The sequence below is a fragment of the Fusarium venenatum genome, assembly GCF_020744135.1.
Source record: "Fusarium venenatum strain MPI-CAGE-CH-0201 chromosome Unknown EDB82scaffold_3, whole genome shotgun sequence".
Classification (NCBI taxonomy): domain Eukaryota; kingdom Fungi; phylum Ascomycota; class Sordariomycetes; order Hypocreales; family Nectriaceae; genus Fusarium; species Fusarium venenatum.
In genome coordinates this window covers 1,681,388-1,698,317 of record NW_027072131.1, presented here as the reverse complement: position 1 = coordinate 1,698,317, position 16,930 = coordinate 1,681,388, and the positions used below count along the sequence as shown (strand labels likewise).

At 48.8% G+C, this 16,930-nt stretch overlaps 4 protein-coding genes across 4 annotated transcripts; 2 read left to right on the top strand and 2 right to left on the bottom strand.

The window, feature by feature from the left end:
• The first annotated feature begins 5,106 nt into the window (after nt 1–5,106).
• EDB82DRAFT_504185 (uncharacterized protein) lies at nt 5,107–8,036 on the top strand. The gene has a single exon (XM_065608726.1). It carries the CDS (start codon nt 5,520–5,522, stop codon nt 7,566–7,568), a length of 2,049 nt encoding a protein of 682 aa, XP_065463826.1. The 5' UTR covers nt 5,107–5,519; the 3' UTR covers nt 7,569–8,036.
• Nucleotides 8,037–10,646, bottom strand: EDB82DRAFT_504184 (uncharacterized protein). The gene has a single exon (XM_025726775.2). It carries the CDS (start codon nt 10,467–10,469, stop codon nt 8,106–8,108), a length of 2,364 nt encoding a protein of 787 aa, XP_025581309.1. The 5' UTR covers nt 10,470–10,646; the 3' UTR covers nt 8,037–8,105.
• Nucleotides 10,647–10,895: 249 nt separating this feature from the next.
• Nucleotides 10,896–11,775, top strand: EDB82DRAFT_477030 (apolipo protein O-domain-containing protein; the record flags this gene model as incomplete). The annotated part of the gene is made up of 3 exons (XM_025726774.1): nt 10,896–10,922; nt 10,980–11,069; nt 11,137–11,775. The coding sequence occupies 3 exons, from the start codon at nt 10,896–10,898 to the stop codon at nt 11,773–11,775; spliced, it is 756 nt and encodes a 251-aa protein (XP_025581308.1).
• A 639-nt stretch (nt 11,776–12,414) lies between these two features.
• EDB82DRAFT_477029 (uncharacterized protein) lies at nt 12,415–13,724 on the bottom strand (the record flags this gene model as incomplete). The annotated part of the gene is made up of 2 exons (XM_025726773.2): nt 12,415–13,523; nt 13,583–13,724. The coding sequence occupies 2 exons, from the start codon at nt 13,722–13,724 to the stop codon at nt 12,415–12,417; spliced, it is 1,251 nt and encodes a 416-aa protein (XP_025581307.2).
• Between the last annotated feature and the right edge of the window lie 3,206 nt (nt 13,725–16,930).

The following is a 16,930-nucleotide window of genomic DNA, read 5'->3' as shown; positions in this document are numbered from 1 at the left end:
AGGTGAGAAGAGAATGGGTCTCTGTTGCAATCGACGAGGGAAAGGAGGAAGTTGCCTTCACAGGGAGGGTCTGGGCAGTCAAGTTAGCCGACGAGGTGACTTATAAAAGGTACCTCAACTCATCTTCTATTCAAATACCGAAAGTATGTCAAGTTAACAGGAACTGTTGCCAGAATGAATTGGACAATGGAGAAGCTTAACAAGATGAATGAGTCGGAATACTCCAGCTTAACCAGAGTGCTCTTTGGCTTGTCGAGTCCATCACCAGTCGCTACAGACTTGACAAAGGATGAAAACGTGGGGAACCTCGACTGGTTTGACCCTACACTCAACGACTCACAAAAGGATGCAATTAGATTCGCCCTAGCCTCTCGGGAGGTAGCCTTGATCCATGGACCTCCAGGAGTAAGTCAACTAACTCATATATAAAGCACATCCCTACTGACTTGTACCTAGACTGGCAAAACTCACACACTCATCGAACTGGTTCTTCAGATGATCAAGCTGAACCAGAGAATTCTAGTCTGTGGCCCTTCTAATATTTCAGTTGACAACATTGTCGAGAGACTAGCCCCTCACAAGGTCCCAATCCTTCGTCTAGGGCACCCGGCTCGTTTACTGCCTTCTGTTGTAGACCATTCACTCGATGTACTCACCCAGACATCAGAAGCTGGCGCGATTGTGAAAGATATACGTTCCGAGATGGACACAAAGCAGGCCTCAATCAAGAAGACAAAGAGCGGCAAGGAACGCAAGGCCATCTACACCGATCTTAAAGAACTACGAAAGGAATTCCGCGAGCGAGAACGTCGGTGTGTTAGTACCCTTATTGGCAGCAGCAAGGTTGTCCTTGCGACACTGCATGGAGCAGGAGGTTACCAGTTGCGGAACGAGGAGTTTGATGTTGTTATCATCGATGAGGCCAGCCAGGCTCTCGAGGCTCAGTGTTGGGTTCCCCTCGTATCTGCTAAAAAGGTCGTCTGTGCTGGTGACCATCTGCAGCTCCCTCCAACTATAAAGTCAACCAATACCAAGGTCAAGGCACCAGTTAAAGATGGTGTCGAAATCACAAAGGGTGCCACGCTCGAAGTTACTCTGTTTGACAGACTACTGGCGTTACATGGGCCTTCCATCAAACGAATGTTGACAACACAGTATCGAATGCACGAAAGTATTATGCGCTTTCCTTCTGACGAACTCTACGATTCCAAACTCATTGCTGCCAATGCGGTGAAACATCGTCTTCTCAAGGACCTTGAATATGAAGTCGAGGACAACGAAGATACTAATGAGCCTGTCATCTTCATCGATACACAGGGCGGAGACTTCCCAGAAAAGAACGAAGAAGACGACAAGGACACTCCCAAAAAGGGCAAGGCAAGTTTGCACGGCGACAGCAAAAGCAATGAAATGGAGGCAGCTCTTGTGCAACAGCACGTAAAACAACTCGTGGGCGCCGGGGTTCGTCCGGAAGACATAGCTGTTGTAACGCCCTACAATGCTCAGGTACGTCCAATATGCCAGTTAGTGGCGCATACATGAGACACATACTGACGATGGAACAATACTCAGCTTGCCGTCTTGGCTTCACTCAAAGACAAGTTCCCTGGCATCGAACTCGGTAGCGTTGACGGCTTTCAGGGCCGCGAAAAAGAGGCAGTGATCGTGAGCCTGGTAAGAAGCAATTCTGAAGGCGATGTCGGCTTTCTTGGCGAGAGACGTCGTCTCAACGGTAAGGTGACATCCCGAGGCTTCCCGTTCTGGATCGGGCAGACGAACATAAGACGACGTTTTAGCTAATGCAGGTCCATTCAGTTGCGATGACACGTCCTAAGCGATCTTTGACAGTTATCGGAGACTCGGAAACCGTTCAGAAGTAAGTGACATTCACAACGCGCGGTGGCACTAGGCCTCGAAGCTACAGCCGGTGGTTTGACAAGTGCTGCGCAAATTGTTCCAGCGATACACATGAGACGAACCATCACTAACGCGCCCTGGTTTCACAGAGGAAGCAGCTTCTTGAAGAAATGGATGCAATATCTCGAAGATAACGCCGACTTGCGATACCCAGATGCTTCAAACTTGACGCACGACTAGGCACACCTTGAGCGTGAGATAACCCCGCCTCAGCTTGGGATGGCACATGTTGGCAATGCTAATACGTAAGGCCATGTCGTAGCGTTGTCTCGAATATCTCGGCCGACAGATCGACTGTGGATTGATGTCGCTCCGAGTCCAGCGGACCACTTGGCGATGTGTGGAGGGAAAGCGGGAGTGGGTGACCTCAGCTTCTCCTGAAACTTCACCTACTTAGCCTCTTTCCCAAGAATTGGAGCTTTCAAATTCAGAGCTGAAAAAAGCATCCATCCGCTTTTGGACAGGTCAACACCTGTAAGCTTTCCCTACTTGCCGATTTATTCACAAAAGTAGTTAAGAGACTTGCTAGAGCAACGGTTACTCGAGGAAGAAAACAGCGCAGTTGCAATGCCAGTTATCAATATCCTGGGTTGTTTCAGGTCACCCATTCATTGTGGGACTGCCGAACCGTGGGGGACTGTTTGTGCTAGACTGTTTTCCTGTCAGAGGGTAGGATTTTTTCTAGCTTTGTCAAGGGAAGAAGTAGACGATGTTTCTTTCTGTTATTTAGACCTGCAAGGGCAACAAAGAACACCCTTGAGGTCAAATCCGACATTCCAAAGCATCAGCTGAAATTGAGCAAGAAAGAGATTAGCGTAGACGGTGATCAAGAGCCAACGCTCGGCCTGGTGACTTGGCAGCATGCATACTGCAAACTACTACATAATAAGCAAATAACGCCGTTGTATCAGTTTCAGGGAACCCCGGCTCAACAGCGACCTACAGTTGTTGCTGAGTTTTGCAGAGCTTTAAACTGGAGAGTACTGCGGATATCTGTGCCACAGACATACTGAATTCTGTATAGCACAGCTGTTGAGGTGCGGCGATGAATCTAAAAAGCCGTGCCATGCGAATGGCGCTTCATTGGTCGGAAAATAGAGTGTCATCCCTGTCGCCTAACTTAGGTCCCGCCGACACGAGAGATGGGTTCCCTAGATCGAGCACGTCAGGGCAGATCATGGAGGATCACCAAGAGCTCTCCAACACAAAAAGGCTGAAATCCTAGAGGGCTATAGTGCTATATCACTGTTAGAGAGCGACACGTTCTCAAGAAGAGGGGGGATGCAGGTACGATGCGAAAGCACCCTTTGGGAGAATGCATGTCAGAGGATGTTCATAAGTTATCACCTACTGGTACATAGTACGTGTACAACAGCAACTGCAGAGCTCTCAACTTGACTGAGCGCCCATGCATACTAATGACATGTCTGTATCGTGGGCCTGTACAGTAAGTTAGTAGTTTCGATATATGCGATGGATGACTGGTTCAAGCTCTTGATGAATTTGAGCAGTTTGAAACCCAGAGTACCAGCTAGTTGGTATCAATATAGACAAACTGATTGAACCCATGCCAAAGCACAACCTGGATCTCGAACAATTGGGCGTTGTATTATTGAAGACTGTGGCGTTGCGGTTGCAGTTATGGTTGCTTTTTGCGGTGGCTCTAACTTAATGTAAGTAAGCCGAGTCAGATGAACGTTTAGCGACCACGGGCGCTAACTGATTCAAGCTTCTGTGTGTTACCGTTGACTAGGTCGCATGGGGCCGCACATAGTTAACGTTTAGCTCGCTACGTTAGTTGGTTAGCAGTTGTTAAGAAAAAGGTATTGATGCTCTTTGACTGTTTTTGCATTGTATTGTAGATGAATAAGGAAAAAGATAATCAAACTTCATCCAATCTCTGACGGGTTCGAAGCATAACGCATGAACCCAGCAGTCTCAGCCATGAGGGTACCTTCCTCACGAATGACCAGCTATTTGTCAATTGGGGAGGTGCCACCCCAATAGCTTTAAGGAAAGCAAAGTGCCTCATCCTGTAACACGATCATCACTTTTTCTATCTATCATATTTTATAACAACGGTTGACCGTTTGCCACAAAAGAATGCTCATTTAGAATTTTACCGTTGGATTGACTACTTCTGCGGATACGAACGCCTCAAATTGATTTAATCGTTCTGAATCAATGTGCGCAAGTTCCTAGGGAGCGGCGCATGTGGCTTCAAATATACATAGCAAATTAATCTACGTCTAAAAACGGTCGAAACTCTTCATTCGGATACACGTTTATTCGTCTCGTTTATCCCGAGCAAGCGACCTTGTCTCAACAATGCCCGGAATGTCATGCACCCGGCCTCAAGCCACGAGGCAAACAAGGCATGGAAATATCAGATCCTGGATTGTTTGCATCTCCACCGTAGCATCAAGACTCTTTCATTCCCAATTTGATACAAAAATTTTAATGAGCTCGATTCTCGAGTAATCCACCCCTGTCTCAAATGGCTTCAGTTCAACTGAAATCTCATATGCAGGGTTCATTGCAGTGCGGTCATTGCGGTGTCTCGACAGAACAAAAGTGATGTCCGTCCGATGCCCAGGCTTTGCTCTGCTTCGTCCGTTGAAATGGCAAGGGCCTGCAAGAGGGTGCAACCAGGCTGTAATTGGATAACCCCTGTCTTAATAGCCGCAGCATAATGAGCCATTGAGATCAACTCCGCTGCCTCTTGGCCTCGATACGATGCGGGACGAACATATCGCAAACTTTCTCTGTGAGCTTCCATGTGTTCCTCTGTGGCTCCACGCAATCAGCATGCTATGCTGGCCATTTGAACAACGAGTTTCATCCTGTCCTGCATTGATCAAGCTCATCCAACCAGACTAGCTGTTACTACATGTCGTCCCGTTCACCGCTCGAGCTAACGGTGCTGGGAGGAAGCATGCATGGTCTGCGTCCTTGGAGCTATTCCATTCCCCGCCAGGCCCCTTGTCAAATTGGCATGCCTTCCAGCACCCCCTTTCGTCCCTCCATGTCATCCAGCGTGGCATTCAACGTTTCGTCGCGCTTCAAGAACCCGCAAATGGTCCCTGGCCCGCAGGCTCAAGCGCGGTTTCGCATGGCGTGCGTTGCATATCCATCCTGCTGACCTGACATTAATAGGTGCCAGTTGCCCACCCACTCGGTCGAGCAAGTCCGTATGTGTGTTTGTTTCAAACCCTCTCGTCCTGTCATTCTTCCTCTTTAGATTCGGTTCGCCCTTTTCGGACGGCAAGGGCGACTTTTCCCGCAATGCTATAAACTGATAAATTGCCTTTTCATTTCTACTTACACTCGTTTACCCCCTCTGTGCTTTGTCTCCCAGTGCCCTGCCCCTCGTCAACCGGAGATAGGCCAGGCTGCCCATGTATGTATAGACGAGCGTGCACGGGTCGAGACCTTGTTTTACGAGCACTCATCCAAGAATATGCGTCAGGGCATACAGTCTGTTTATTTCGCCTGACCGCTTATATTATTTTCAATTCTTCTTACTGTTCCAAGACTTTTCTGTCACATTTTCATCTTCTCCGCACCTTCACATCCTATTATTCCCCACCACGCTTCCAACAATGAAGAAGCCGTGGAAATCTGGGGCTGGCGCAGCTCCAAGCGCTCAGCCTGTTGATATTCAATCGTCGGCTATCCGTGGCAGGATCTCAGGACCGGTTCCCATTTCGACTTCTTTGGACGACGAGTTTCCAATTCGCAACCCTGGCACCAACGTAGCGACGCCTGTCCAGGATGAATTTCAAGAATCTCAGCCTCAGCCCACACCATCACGCAGCGATTTCAGATCACCAACTTTCCCAGAACCTCGCCAAAATGGGCCGAACAGTTTTAGAGAAGAACCAAGATCTTCAATTCATGCCCGACATCCCGGAACAACAAGCCGATTACAAAAGGCTGAACCATCAAACAGGCATTCTTTTGTTAGCACAGACCGTTCTCAGACTAAGGAGCGTCCACAACGGAAGCAGTCGACCCTTCGTGGTGCTTTGGGCAAACTCTTTAATCGCAAAAAGAAAGCTGGTGACAATGAGAGCACTGGAAACACCGACTCAGAAGCCGGTTCCGTGCCAGTACGCCCTGGACCTTATCGACGATCGACTGCTGAGGATGGCCGACCACAAGATTCAGTGCCCAGTTTAAGCCAGAAAGACAGATCGGCTCCCAGAACAAGAAGCCGACCGTTCCCTGGGGCAGAGTCTAAGCGATCTGCGTCACTGCCCATTACCGAGTTTGATCGAGCGTTGAGGTCTCACTCTATCAGACCGGAAGACGTACGCGCCATCGAGAGTGCACGTAACTCACTAAGCGCTGACTTTAGCCTAACTCATGCAGCGAAGCTACGTGAGTATAATCTGGCGGGTCTTTCCCCGCGACCTGCAAGCAGTCATGGTCGAGAAAGCCGTCAAGATCAACATGACGAGAACGCGGATGAAATCGGCCGTGCGATCACTAGTGATCTTCCTGGGGTGCGACGAAGGTCACGGAGCTTATCAGGACTCCCAGAAGAAGGCCTTGGTCTCGCTCGCCGACGCAGTGACGAAATCAAGTATTGGAGGGAAAGCTACGATCCTGGCTTTGCACATCCTATATCTTCCGATGTTGCAAATGCTGAAGATGGCGTCACAGCAGAAGCCGGACATACTCAGCACACCCAGGAAGAAGATCTACAGCAGCAGCAAGCGGAGCCTTTCAACTTTGGTTCATTTACAGATATGAAGCAAGTGGGCAGCATGAAGATCACACATGCAGCGAATATGGAGACACGAATCAACAACCTCGAGTCCCGTGTTTATCAGTTAGAGCAGGTCCTCGAGCGGATATGCGATGGTGGTCGGAACCGACAATCACGTTTTGAACCACCAGAACGAAGTGCACCTCCAGTCCCCGTCGAGCAACGTTCTGCCGCCAAGGTCATAGATGACCAAGCGGATTGGGCCAGAGAAGACGACAAGAAAACTTTGGGATGGCTCAATGGCCACTCAAAAGGAAATCAAAGAGGAAGCATGTTTCTCGATCCATCGTCTCCGGCTATTCTAAGCAATGGCAATAAAGACCGTCCTATCTCGACAGCAACAGTTCGTGGCGCAGCCAGTCTACCCAACCTACTTCAAGATACGCATGGGACTTTTACCATGGATCACTATACGACGCTCGTGGCTCTTATCCATACTGAACGTTCCGCCCGAGAAGCTCTGGAGACTCAAGTTAAGACGCTTGGCCACCAACTAAGTATATTGTCAAACTCGGCGGCTATGAGTGGTGGATATGACCCGCCTCCAACAGCTAAGTCTTTTGGTGACAGGTCAGCGTTTGATCACGACGATGACGACGACAACCTTGCATCTCTAGCGGTCATTACAAGATCACACAGCCGGCATGTTGACCCTGAGGACTCGGGTATTGGAACAGGCCATGGCGATGACAGCGAGTATTCCGATACATTTGAGACCCCTCGTGAGGAGGGAGGACACATGTTTGGAGCGTTTGGCGAAGACCTGGATAGGGAAGATCAGGCACAAACAAAAGCGGCACGGACGTTGTCCCTGTCACAACTAACGATGGGCAGAGGTACACAGAAGTCTTCGCAACATCTTCGTCGGGTCATATGACCAGTCACTGTTCTGAGCAAGCCAGGTTGCACTCTCGAAACACATCCACCTTGCATCTAAAAGAGATACCCGTTATATGATATCTGGTTGCAGATGACTTACGAACTTCGTTTCAAGACGGGATTGGTGTCGAACTACTTCTGTCTACGCCCATGCGTATTCCCACTACTACATTCATTACAACCATTTACTTACACATCTACCCTTTGTCATTTCTGCCGGCCATTGCAGTGCAGCGCACTGTAGTGCTTGGGCCTTCATATTATTATCTGTTTTTATCTTGCTTTAGATACCTACCCACTTTTGGGTGTCATAGCTCGGCGTACCGGGGACATGGAATAGCGTCATGCCATTTTGAGTCAGAGAGAACTGGCAAATCATCAGTTGAAGATAATAGACTGAGACAAAAGTCGTCACATTAACACGAAACACTGCTACGCCATTAACAGTGCCATTGATATATACTTAAGTGCATACATGTCTGACTATGATCTCATTGCTTTTTAACTTCTTTATTTATGTGCGAGTGTAAATGCTTCATGGGTGATGATCATCCTTGATTCCCCAACTTCCTACCAATGCCATAGACTTCTCATCACCAGGTGCGAGTCTCTCATCTTGAAGGGTATCAGACAAACAAGTCCAAGGATCTCGGCCACCTCCCCATTTTAGAAGGTTCTCTTTTAGTCGCTCTCCGTTCTCGCGGTTAATGGCGCCGCCATTCTCGCCCGCTTTGAAGACAACACGCCAGACACGCTCAGCGAGGACACGGTCGAAGAGATAGCTATAGTAGGTACTACCGTAACTATGCAGGTGGCCAAAGAAGCCCTGCCAGCAGGTACTTGGCGGATCTCGAGGACCGTGAGCAAAGCGGGCCTTGATATCATGGAAGATAGAGGTTGTGTCAAAGCCTGCGTTTTCAATAGTTGATGAGTGATATGCCTGGTCAACCATTGCAAGTATGATTTGGTTTTCCGTTTCCATGCCCTCGAAACGCTTCGTCAAGCCAATCCTTTCGGCAACAAGCTCGTAGGGTAAGGCTCGGTCTGTCTTCCAATGGCGTGCAAACAGGGACAGAACAGTAGGGTCGGCAGCGAAGTGCTCCATGAGCGTCGATGGCAACTCGGCGAAGTCAGTAGCGCAACGAGTACCAGAGACGTTTTGAAAGCTAGTTCGTGCAAGGATGGAATGAATGGCGTGTCCCATTTCGTGGAACAGAGTCTCAACAGATTGGTAAGATAGCAAGGATGGTTCCTTAGAATTCTCGCTAGGAAGGAAATCGCACACCAGCGCGATAGTAGGAAGTTGCTTAAGCACACCATCCTTCGTCGAAACCTCCATACCATCATTGGCTGCCAGTTCTGGTGACTCAAAGCTTGGTCCGTTGCCCTGGTCAGCAGCAATCTCTGCAACTTCATCGGGCAAGATCTCTCGAGAGCATCTCACCGTAAAGTGAGCGGGATTGCCTGATTTTTGTGGGCGATGAAACAGATCGCAGTAAAGAACGGCGATTAGTTCGCCTTTGTCGGTAACGACATCAAGTCGTTTGACTTCAGAGTGCCAAGTCTCTCCTGGCAAAGTTTCCCGTAGAACAAGACGGATACCGTACAGTCGATCAAACAGCCGTGATAGACCCTGTATCACTGTTCCGACGGAAAAGAATGCGTTTAGCTGGTCTTCTCGCCGTTGTCGAGACCTTAGATCAACTCGGATCTTTTCCATATAAAAGTCCTTATCCCAGGCTTGGAGCTGGACGTCTGAGAGGTTTAGTCGGTCTCGCTTCTTTGCAATAAGCTCTTGCAATTCGGCTTGGATTATAGGTGTGTTGTTGTCTCTCAAAGCAAGCAAGAATTCCATCACAGATGAAGGTGTCTTGGCCATCATACGGTCCTTGAGAGCCATGTGGCCGTAGCTTTCAAAGCCTGCAAGCTCCGCAAGCTCACCTCTAAGCTTAAGCATAGCTTCGAGATACCTGATGGTGTCTTTAGACGCCGTTCGTTGCGCCAGGTAGATCTCTCTACGAGTTTCCTCATCGTGTACACTCTGGAGCGCTCCTATTGCGTCTGAACTGAGAGTGGGGAGCACGATGTTTTGTCGAACTTTGAGAGTGGCTGCAATCCCAGGGTAAAGGCCGTAAAACTTGTAAGCCGGTAAAGTTAGTGACTTTTTCGCTGGCTGCATTCCCTGTGCAAACGCCGACCCAATTTCGCTAATGCGCGAAGATAGATCCACGAATCTGTCCCGTGAGGCTTTCGGTAGGTTGACTGCCGACTTTGTAAAGTCCAACTTCAGCTGCTCAGCAACTGTCCTCTCCTCTTCCGACCACACTTTTGTGACCTCGGGAATCGACAATGCCTGACTCAATTGGTCGCTCAATCCAGTCATGGTATTGAGCTGATTCATGTATTGGTAAACCATTCCCCAAGCATCGGCGGCGGCTTCTTGGAACCGAACATCTGGATGCGTCATGCGGACAAAGTCTGAGAGATCGAGTACACGGCATAGTAAATCGCTAAGCCGGTCAAGGTCGCGAACGACCGCCTGGTACTCTTCTATCGAGGAGGCATTGAGGACCTTTCTGACAATCTTGGTGGCTCGCTCGAGGTTCTTCTGGGCGAAGTGGTGGAAGCCGTGCGGGCTTGTGAGATATCGATTCTTGAACAAGCCCTGGCTCTTCTTCAAGCTGAATTTAGGGAAAGATCTTCCGACGGGAGCGTCGAATAAATTGCGCAGGATAGCATCATCGTGACTCGAACTTGCGGCATGGTCGACAGGGTTGCTTGGGGAGACAGCTTGAGCTACTGCGGAAGCGATAGATTGCCATCTCCGTTGCGGAGGTTTTGTCGTTTGTCGAATACATGTATTGCAGATCCAGAGGCTGTTGCCCCTCGATTTGAGCATTATAAATGTAAATATTGAAAAGCGATCATGGACCTATAATGATGATCGAATAACTGTAACTGGAGAAATAATTGTGACGATAAAGTGAGGAGTAAATATGTGCGTATGAACTAAGATGCGCAATAGATGGAATCGTTGATCTGGGGTGGGAAGTACTATTTCGAGCTTTCCGGCGTCGGATCCAATCGCTTGTCCCTTATCGCCTTCCCTGTTTAGCGTAATATTTCCTGCCCGCCTGTGCCTTGGTCCGGAATTGAGACTTAGTCATCCCGATTCAACGCTCCCGCGCTCCGCTCTGAATGGCCCCAGCAGAGCCTCCGTCCTAGATTTTCCGGCTAGTTAGTGGTGATTGTGCTCAGCAGCATCCGACGTCTATCTTGAATTCGCGTGACGTCTTTTCTCATCCACCCGGCAATTGAGCGCACAATGGCTTCACGAGTGGTGTTCTCAAGGGTTAGTCATGTCACTCGAGCTTTGAAGAAGCTTCTCGATACTAATTGATTTTCACAGCGCTCTCTGGCGCCTTTGGCGACTATGGCCCTTGGTGGCCTGGCACTGACGCCAGCCACTGTTTTCGCTGAAGGACCCAGCGACCTCAAGGTTCGTCACTTTCGTTCTGCATACAGAAATATGAAAGGGACATGAAAATATGCTAACCGAATCATAGCGAAAACCCATTTACGATGACTTCGAGATCCCAGCATCAAAGCCCGCACCCGTGACACCACCACCCGCTGCCACGACGCCCGTCGCTGAGCCCATTGAAGATGAGGAGGAGAGGCACTATAAGCCTACCCCTACGGATCGATTGGCTGTTTACGTCGGAAAGGGGCGTCTGTCTCTGTACAAGTACGCTGTCGCTGCCGAGACCAAGGTCAACGAGGTCATGGATTCGGCTTTCAACCTCGAGCAGTCCTTCACCAGCACCATCGCTTCGCTGGCTCCCTCTCGCGAAAGCGGCGAGCAGCTCATGCCCGGTGCTATCTACGTCTTGGTTGCTGCCATGGCCGGTAGCATCATCACCCGCAACCGCAACATCCTCCTCCGTACCTCGCTCCCTCTCGCCCTTGGTATCGGTGCTGGTTGGACCGTTATCCCCGTCACCATGCGCAACGTGTCCGACCTTACTTGGAAGTATGAGCAACAATTTCCCGTTGTTGCTCAGTCTCACATCCGACTGCGGGAGAGCATTATCAACAGCGCCAGCTTTGCCAAGGCGCATTCACAAGTTGGTGTTAAATACGTCGATGAGAAGGTAACAGACGCGAGAGAGGCAGTTGAGGGCTGGGTTCAGAAGGGCAAATAAAGGGTTTAAAAAAGCAAGCTGAGAAGAGATGTACTATCACATAGAGTTCCGAACACTGTTCATTTGTATCAATAGCCGGTCCCGCTTAGAGCCGGCTACCGGAGCGCTGTATGTATTTTGAATAAGCAGGTTTTTGGTGTAAAATACCACACCATTGCCTGCTATTTATTGTTTATTCTGGCCCTTCATGAAGTGATGTGCCTCCATGAGAGCTTCGGGGTTTGTGTATGATGAAAACCCTACTGCAACTTCCCGTGTCACTACGGCAAGCTGCAGTCTTGCGCGATTTCAGTGCTACTAGATCAAATAGGGTTGTAACTATTTCTAGACACAATAGAGTATCAGCGGGCCTTATCTTGCAGATGTATATCTATTGAAACGTAATAATACTCCAATAATGGTGTTAGGTGCCTACGGCATGCTCATGGCTTGGCCATGGAATCTCATTCCTAGCCAAGCGTATTTACTTAGGCGCTGTGTCCTTCATCTTCGCTACTCGGCCATATTTATATTTTTGCCTCAACGCTCCGTAACCCACCAAGCCTCGATCCTGAACTCCGTAAATGCGAATCTATGTTTTTAGTCGAACCGTACGCCGTCTATCGCTCACTTTTTTCCTTCATTGATTCCAGTCACCCCCTAAAGAGCTGCGGCGACTGGTGTGGGCTCAGAAGCCTTGACCTGCTTCGCGGGTCTGCTATCAGACATCTTTCTCTTGCGCTTCTGTTCCTTTCCCAGGTCTTGTTTGTGTGACTGCGCGTTGGCAGCAGCCAATGCCTTAGCTGCCGCCTTCTTCGCAGCCTTTCCCTGGAGAGGTTGATCCAGGCCACGCCTTTTGTCAACGGCAATGGCGGCTTCAAGGTGATCGTCGAGACATAACGCTTCGCAAATGCTCTTATAGTTCTTAGACTGGTTGACAGGCTGGTAAAACTTTGATCTTCCCGGAATCATGTTTGAGAGGAGGAACTTTGTGTTGCCAAAGCGGTTGTCGACAGCGATGGCAGTCCTGACGTATTCTTCGACAACTTCTTCCCAAGGTGCCATACCACCATCGGCCTTGCTCCTGAAACAACTGGGGTTCTTTTCAGCGGCAACTGCAATCATTGCACCGTCTGCTCCAAACTCTTCGGCAAGTTGAAGACCGTGGTCCCGACCTTCTACATCTCCATTTACGAGGCAGGCGACACCAAACTCATGGCAGACTTCTGCGATCATACGGAGCTGTCCACGGATAGCTCGTTCTCTGGGTCGCATAGGTGTTGTGCGGCAATGTATGGTTAGTCCTGTGATACCAGTGGCGCAAAGACGACGGACGAGAGCCTCAGTTTCCGCAGCAGTGTCGAGAAGCCTGATCTTGACACTGATTCCAATTTCAAATTCAGGGGTGATGTTCTTCACCAGAGCCTCGAGAATGGCACAGAGCTTGTCAGGAGTCTGAAGAAGGGCAGCGCCCATGCCTCCGCTCGTGCTAAAAGGTTTTGGGCAACCTGCATTGACATCGATACCGGCAACATCTGCAGCGACCAGCCTGGCGGCTTCCACCGCACGATCAGGGTCTGCGGTACCGATCTGAAAGATGAGCTTGTCCTTTTCAAGTTCGGGGTGCAATCTATAGATGATGCTCTCCTTAGCATCAGGAGGTGGATCTTTCTGCCCATGAGAAGAAACACGGAACCACTCTACTGTCTTAGACTCTTCGTCGAAGCGTCGAGAGGTTCCAATCATAGAATAATCAACAGTCTCTGGTCCTTTTGAATACTGTTAGTGGCCTGTGTTTGTAGACGTTTTCCTAGACTATATAACTTACCCCATACAAGATCTGCGCCATACTTGAGCGCCAAAAGTCTTGAAGGAAGCTCTCCCGAGCGTACCATGGGTGCAAGGACAACCTTGCCCCGATAGTCGACACCGCGACGGGGGATGGGTACTCGCTTGACTTCTGTAGTCATGGTTCTTCGGATAATCTTTGTGAGCATAGCCTACCGTAAATTTGGCAAAAGCTTCACATATTCCCCAATAGGATTTTTAATAGTAACCAGTAACTCACATAAATTCTTTAAGAGACAGTATGGAGGCAAAAAAAAACTTAGTCATCCAAGCCATTTATCTGTTATCGATAACCCTACTCTGTACAAATCCCGATTTCCTGGTGCGTAGTACCCCATAGACGTTAACTTTAGGTCTCGGTCAACTAATATTGTTATCCATGGGCAAAAAAAAAGACCCATGCACTTAACCTGAACCTGTAGTGAAAGACAGCCCGACAACTGAGAGTTTGCTCCGTATTAGCCTGGGCGGGTGAATCATATGATGTTTATGCTAGAAGAATTAAATAAGACGACACTGCATGATTCTCATTTCCCCAAGTGCGATTAATGACAGACATAAACCACGACAGGTGACATCCAAGGCAGCGACTTTGATTTGTTTCAGTGAGACCCATGCATTATCCGAGCTGGAGTTTCACAATCATCTTTATTTATCAACGCCTATGCTTGGCTCGAGACCAGACAATATTAAAGGTCGGATTATTACAGTCGCTACTCGCTACACAAATTAACATTCTATTGCAGATGCAACACAAAGCAAGGGATTCTTGAGTGGTTTAGTTCTTACATAAGACCTACACCACAAATTGCATGCCAGCTCGTCTCTGACAACATGCTGTCTTCCTTTATTAAGCTAAATGACCGCTGCAGAGCCAGGGCAAAAAGATGAGAGGTTGCGCGATACGAAGGTTCAGCATAAGCTTTGTGGACTCTTGGAGCAATACGAGATCTAAAAAGAGATGAACCTCGGGTTGCTATCCCAAATGTCGGTGCTATTTTCTGGCCATTGCCGGATAATTTAAGAAGAGGCTAACTCTATACGAGGATTTCCAGAAATTGTCTGCTTGGGATGGGGAATGAAAGAGAGGAACTATCCGTAAAGAACGAAGAGTTATTGAATCTCTTGTCATCCTTTTACATCATGATTATTGGCCTCTGGGCCCTCGACCAGGTCGCACTTTGCTCGCACTTGATCCAATGTCCTACTTTCTACTGCACCGAGACGAAACCACACATTCTTTGTTACGCGCCTTGGTCCAGAGCATACGTATCACTCAGCGGGGCTCCATACCAACGTCCCGTCCCGTACCACAAAGGTCTGATGTTAAATTTTGGAAAATGCGATCAGAGATCACAGCCATGAAGAGCAAAGGGGGCCTCCAGCGTTTGCCCCACGTTCCATACAGAATGCACCAATTTATGTGCTAGTGCCGTTAGCTCGGGGGACTTCAGGGAGCCAGAAATACCTGACTTGACCTGAACTAAAGGTGAGCTAGCATAGCAAGTTAGAATAGAGAGAGAGACATGTGAGCCAGCTAGGGATGATGTGTATTTGAGGATTAGACGACGAAGATCACGCCGGAGTTGTAACAAGTGTCAAGTGCTGGTGGATAACACGACTGTAGTATCCTTACTTGTTGCTCATATATCAGACACAGAACGTTCCAATATGCTGGATGTTGAGGATCACGACCTACATAACTTACGGCCGTAGCCGACAGGCAGTTTTAGGGGACTAGACTGAGTGTTTCAGCCCGGTACTCACAAGCCACGACCATGTCATTGCGGCGCTGTCTCGAGTCTTTGATCAGATTGGTTTAACTAGCAGAAAAGCGAACAAAGCAAATGGAGACACGAGGGAGACTGCCATATTAGGAAGCGCTGGGAGATGGCAGATCTGCTACGTATTCGACACTGAAGTCCCGTCATCATTGGGTACAACCAGCAACAGCTTGCGCAACCAGCAAGTCGATCTGGCACTAACACTGCCTAATGAGTGTGAGTGGAGGTTGGTCGGTCTGGAGTGGATGGGGAAATTCAATTAAGGGTCTCTTTCTGTACCTTCACAATTTCTACTATCAAGGATGATAGCTTGGCTTTATGGGGGAGGAAGAGTCAGTTGATATCCATTCCTGAAATCGCTAAAGGAAACACACTGGATCTTCAACAAACGCTTGCCCGCCGCATGCCACTGTTACTGCTATTGATCCATCATTGACCGTAACCTGACACCAAGTGCCTCGCACTACTCTATTGGGGGACAACTATACTTTGGTCCAACGGTTTGATTATCTCATGTTTGTCAAACGCGGTATTAAAATAACCTGTGCCTGCACTGTAGACATAGACGTAGACATTTTAAATTTAATAATACTGATACTCGCTGGAAATCTTGTTCTTGCCTTGTTGACAGGGAGCCTAAAAGTCCAAGCCCAACTAGGAACCACTCGTTGTCCATTTTATGTTGATCCCTGTGACTCTGAAACTCCCCTGGATCATCATACAGACATTCAGTTCAAGCACACGACGCCTGCGCTTCGGCCTCCCCTCACCTTTTCTTACCTCATTCTTTCCTTCCCCTCTAGTTACCTTCAAGTTTACCTATTTTGTTCTTTCTCCCTCTTTCTTGGTACTTTCATCCCTTGGTGTTGTGCTGGTCCTATCACAACGCACTGTCTTACTGTAGGTATTCTAACAGTGCAGTGCAATAAGCCCGTCCATTCTCCTCCCTCCTACGGCAGACGAGCCATTTCCTTACAGACACCAGCAAATAAAGTACGTACGTACATCCAGACAGAGGGTAAAGGACCCTTCTTGGCGGGTTCTCCCTCTACCATCCCTGTTCGGTCCCCTGCTGGGTGCTCTCTCGTTCCCCTGGCCCTGCCCTGCTAGCTTTCTGGGAATCGCCTGTGCATTGCAACCATTGTAGCGCATTGTAAGTTCTGGGCTGACCTCTGAGGGTGTTTAGGGTGTTTACCATTTGTGCTGCCCAACGGGTCTACAGTAGATTCTACTGTAACATTCGTCAAGAGGGTGGTTGTACATACAACCTGCACACACACGCACAGCAATCTGGGATTGGCTGTTGTCGTTTCTGATCTGTCTACGAATCTTTGTGCACTTCCTTTCTTTTTCCCTTTCTTCTCTTTGTTCTTCTATTTCGGCTCGGATTGGAGGTCTGCATAGAAGCCGCACACGACGCCTCAACTCAATCTTCCCCGCCATAGCCAAACATCCACCATCCACTATCGCCAATAGCTACCAAAGGTACCTTACCTTAGCTCCGCCTCACCTCACCTCCCTCTGCTCACGACTGCTTATCGCAG

What these genes read in the sequence shown, in the direction of transcription:
- EDB82DRAFT_504185 (XM_065608726.1), top strand. Translation starts at nt 5,520, where the DNA reads ATGAAGAAGCCGTGGAAATCTGGGGCTGGCGCAGCTCCAAGCGCTCAG.
- EDB82DRAFT_504184 (XM_025726775.2), bottom strand. Translation starts at nt 10,469, where the DNA reads ATGCTCAAATCGAGGGGCAACAGCCTCTGGATCTGCAATACATGTATT.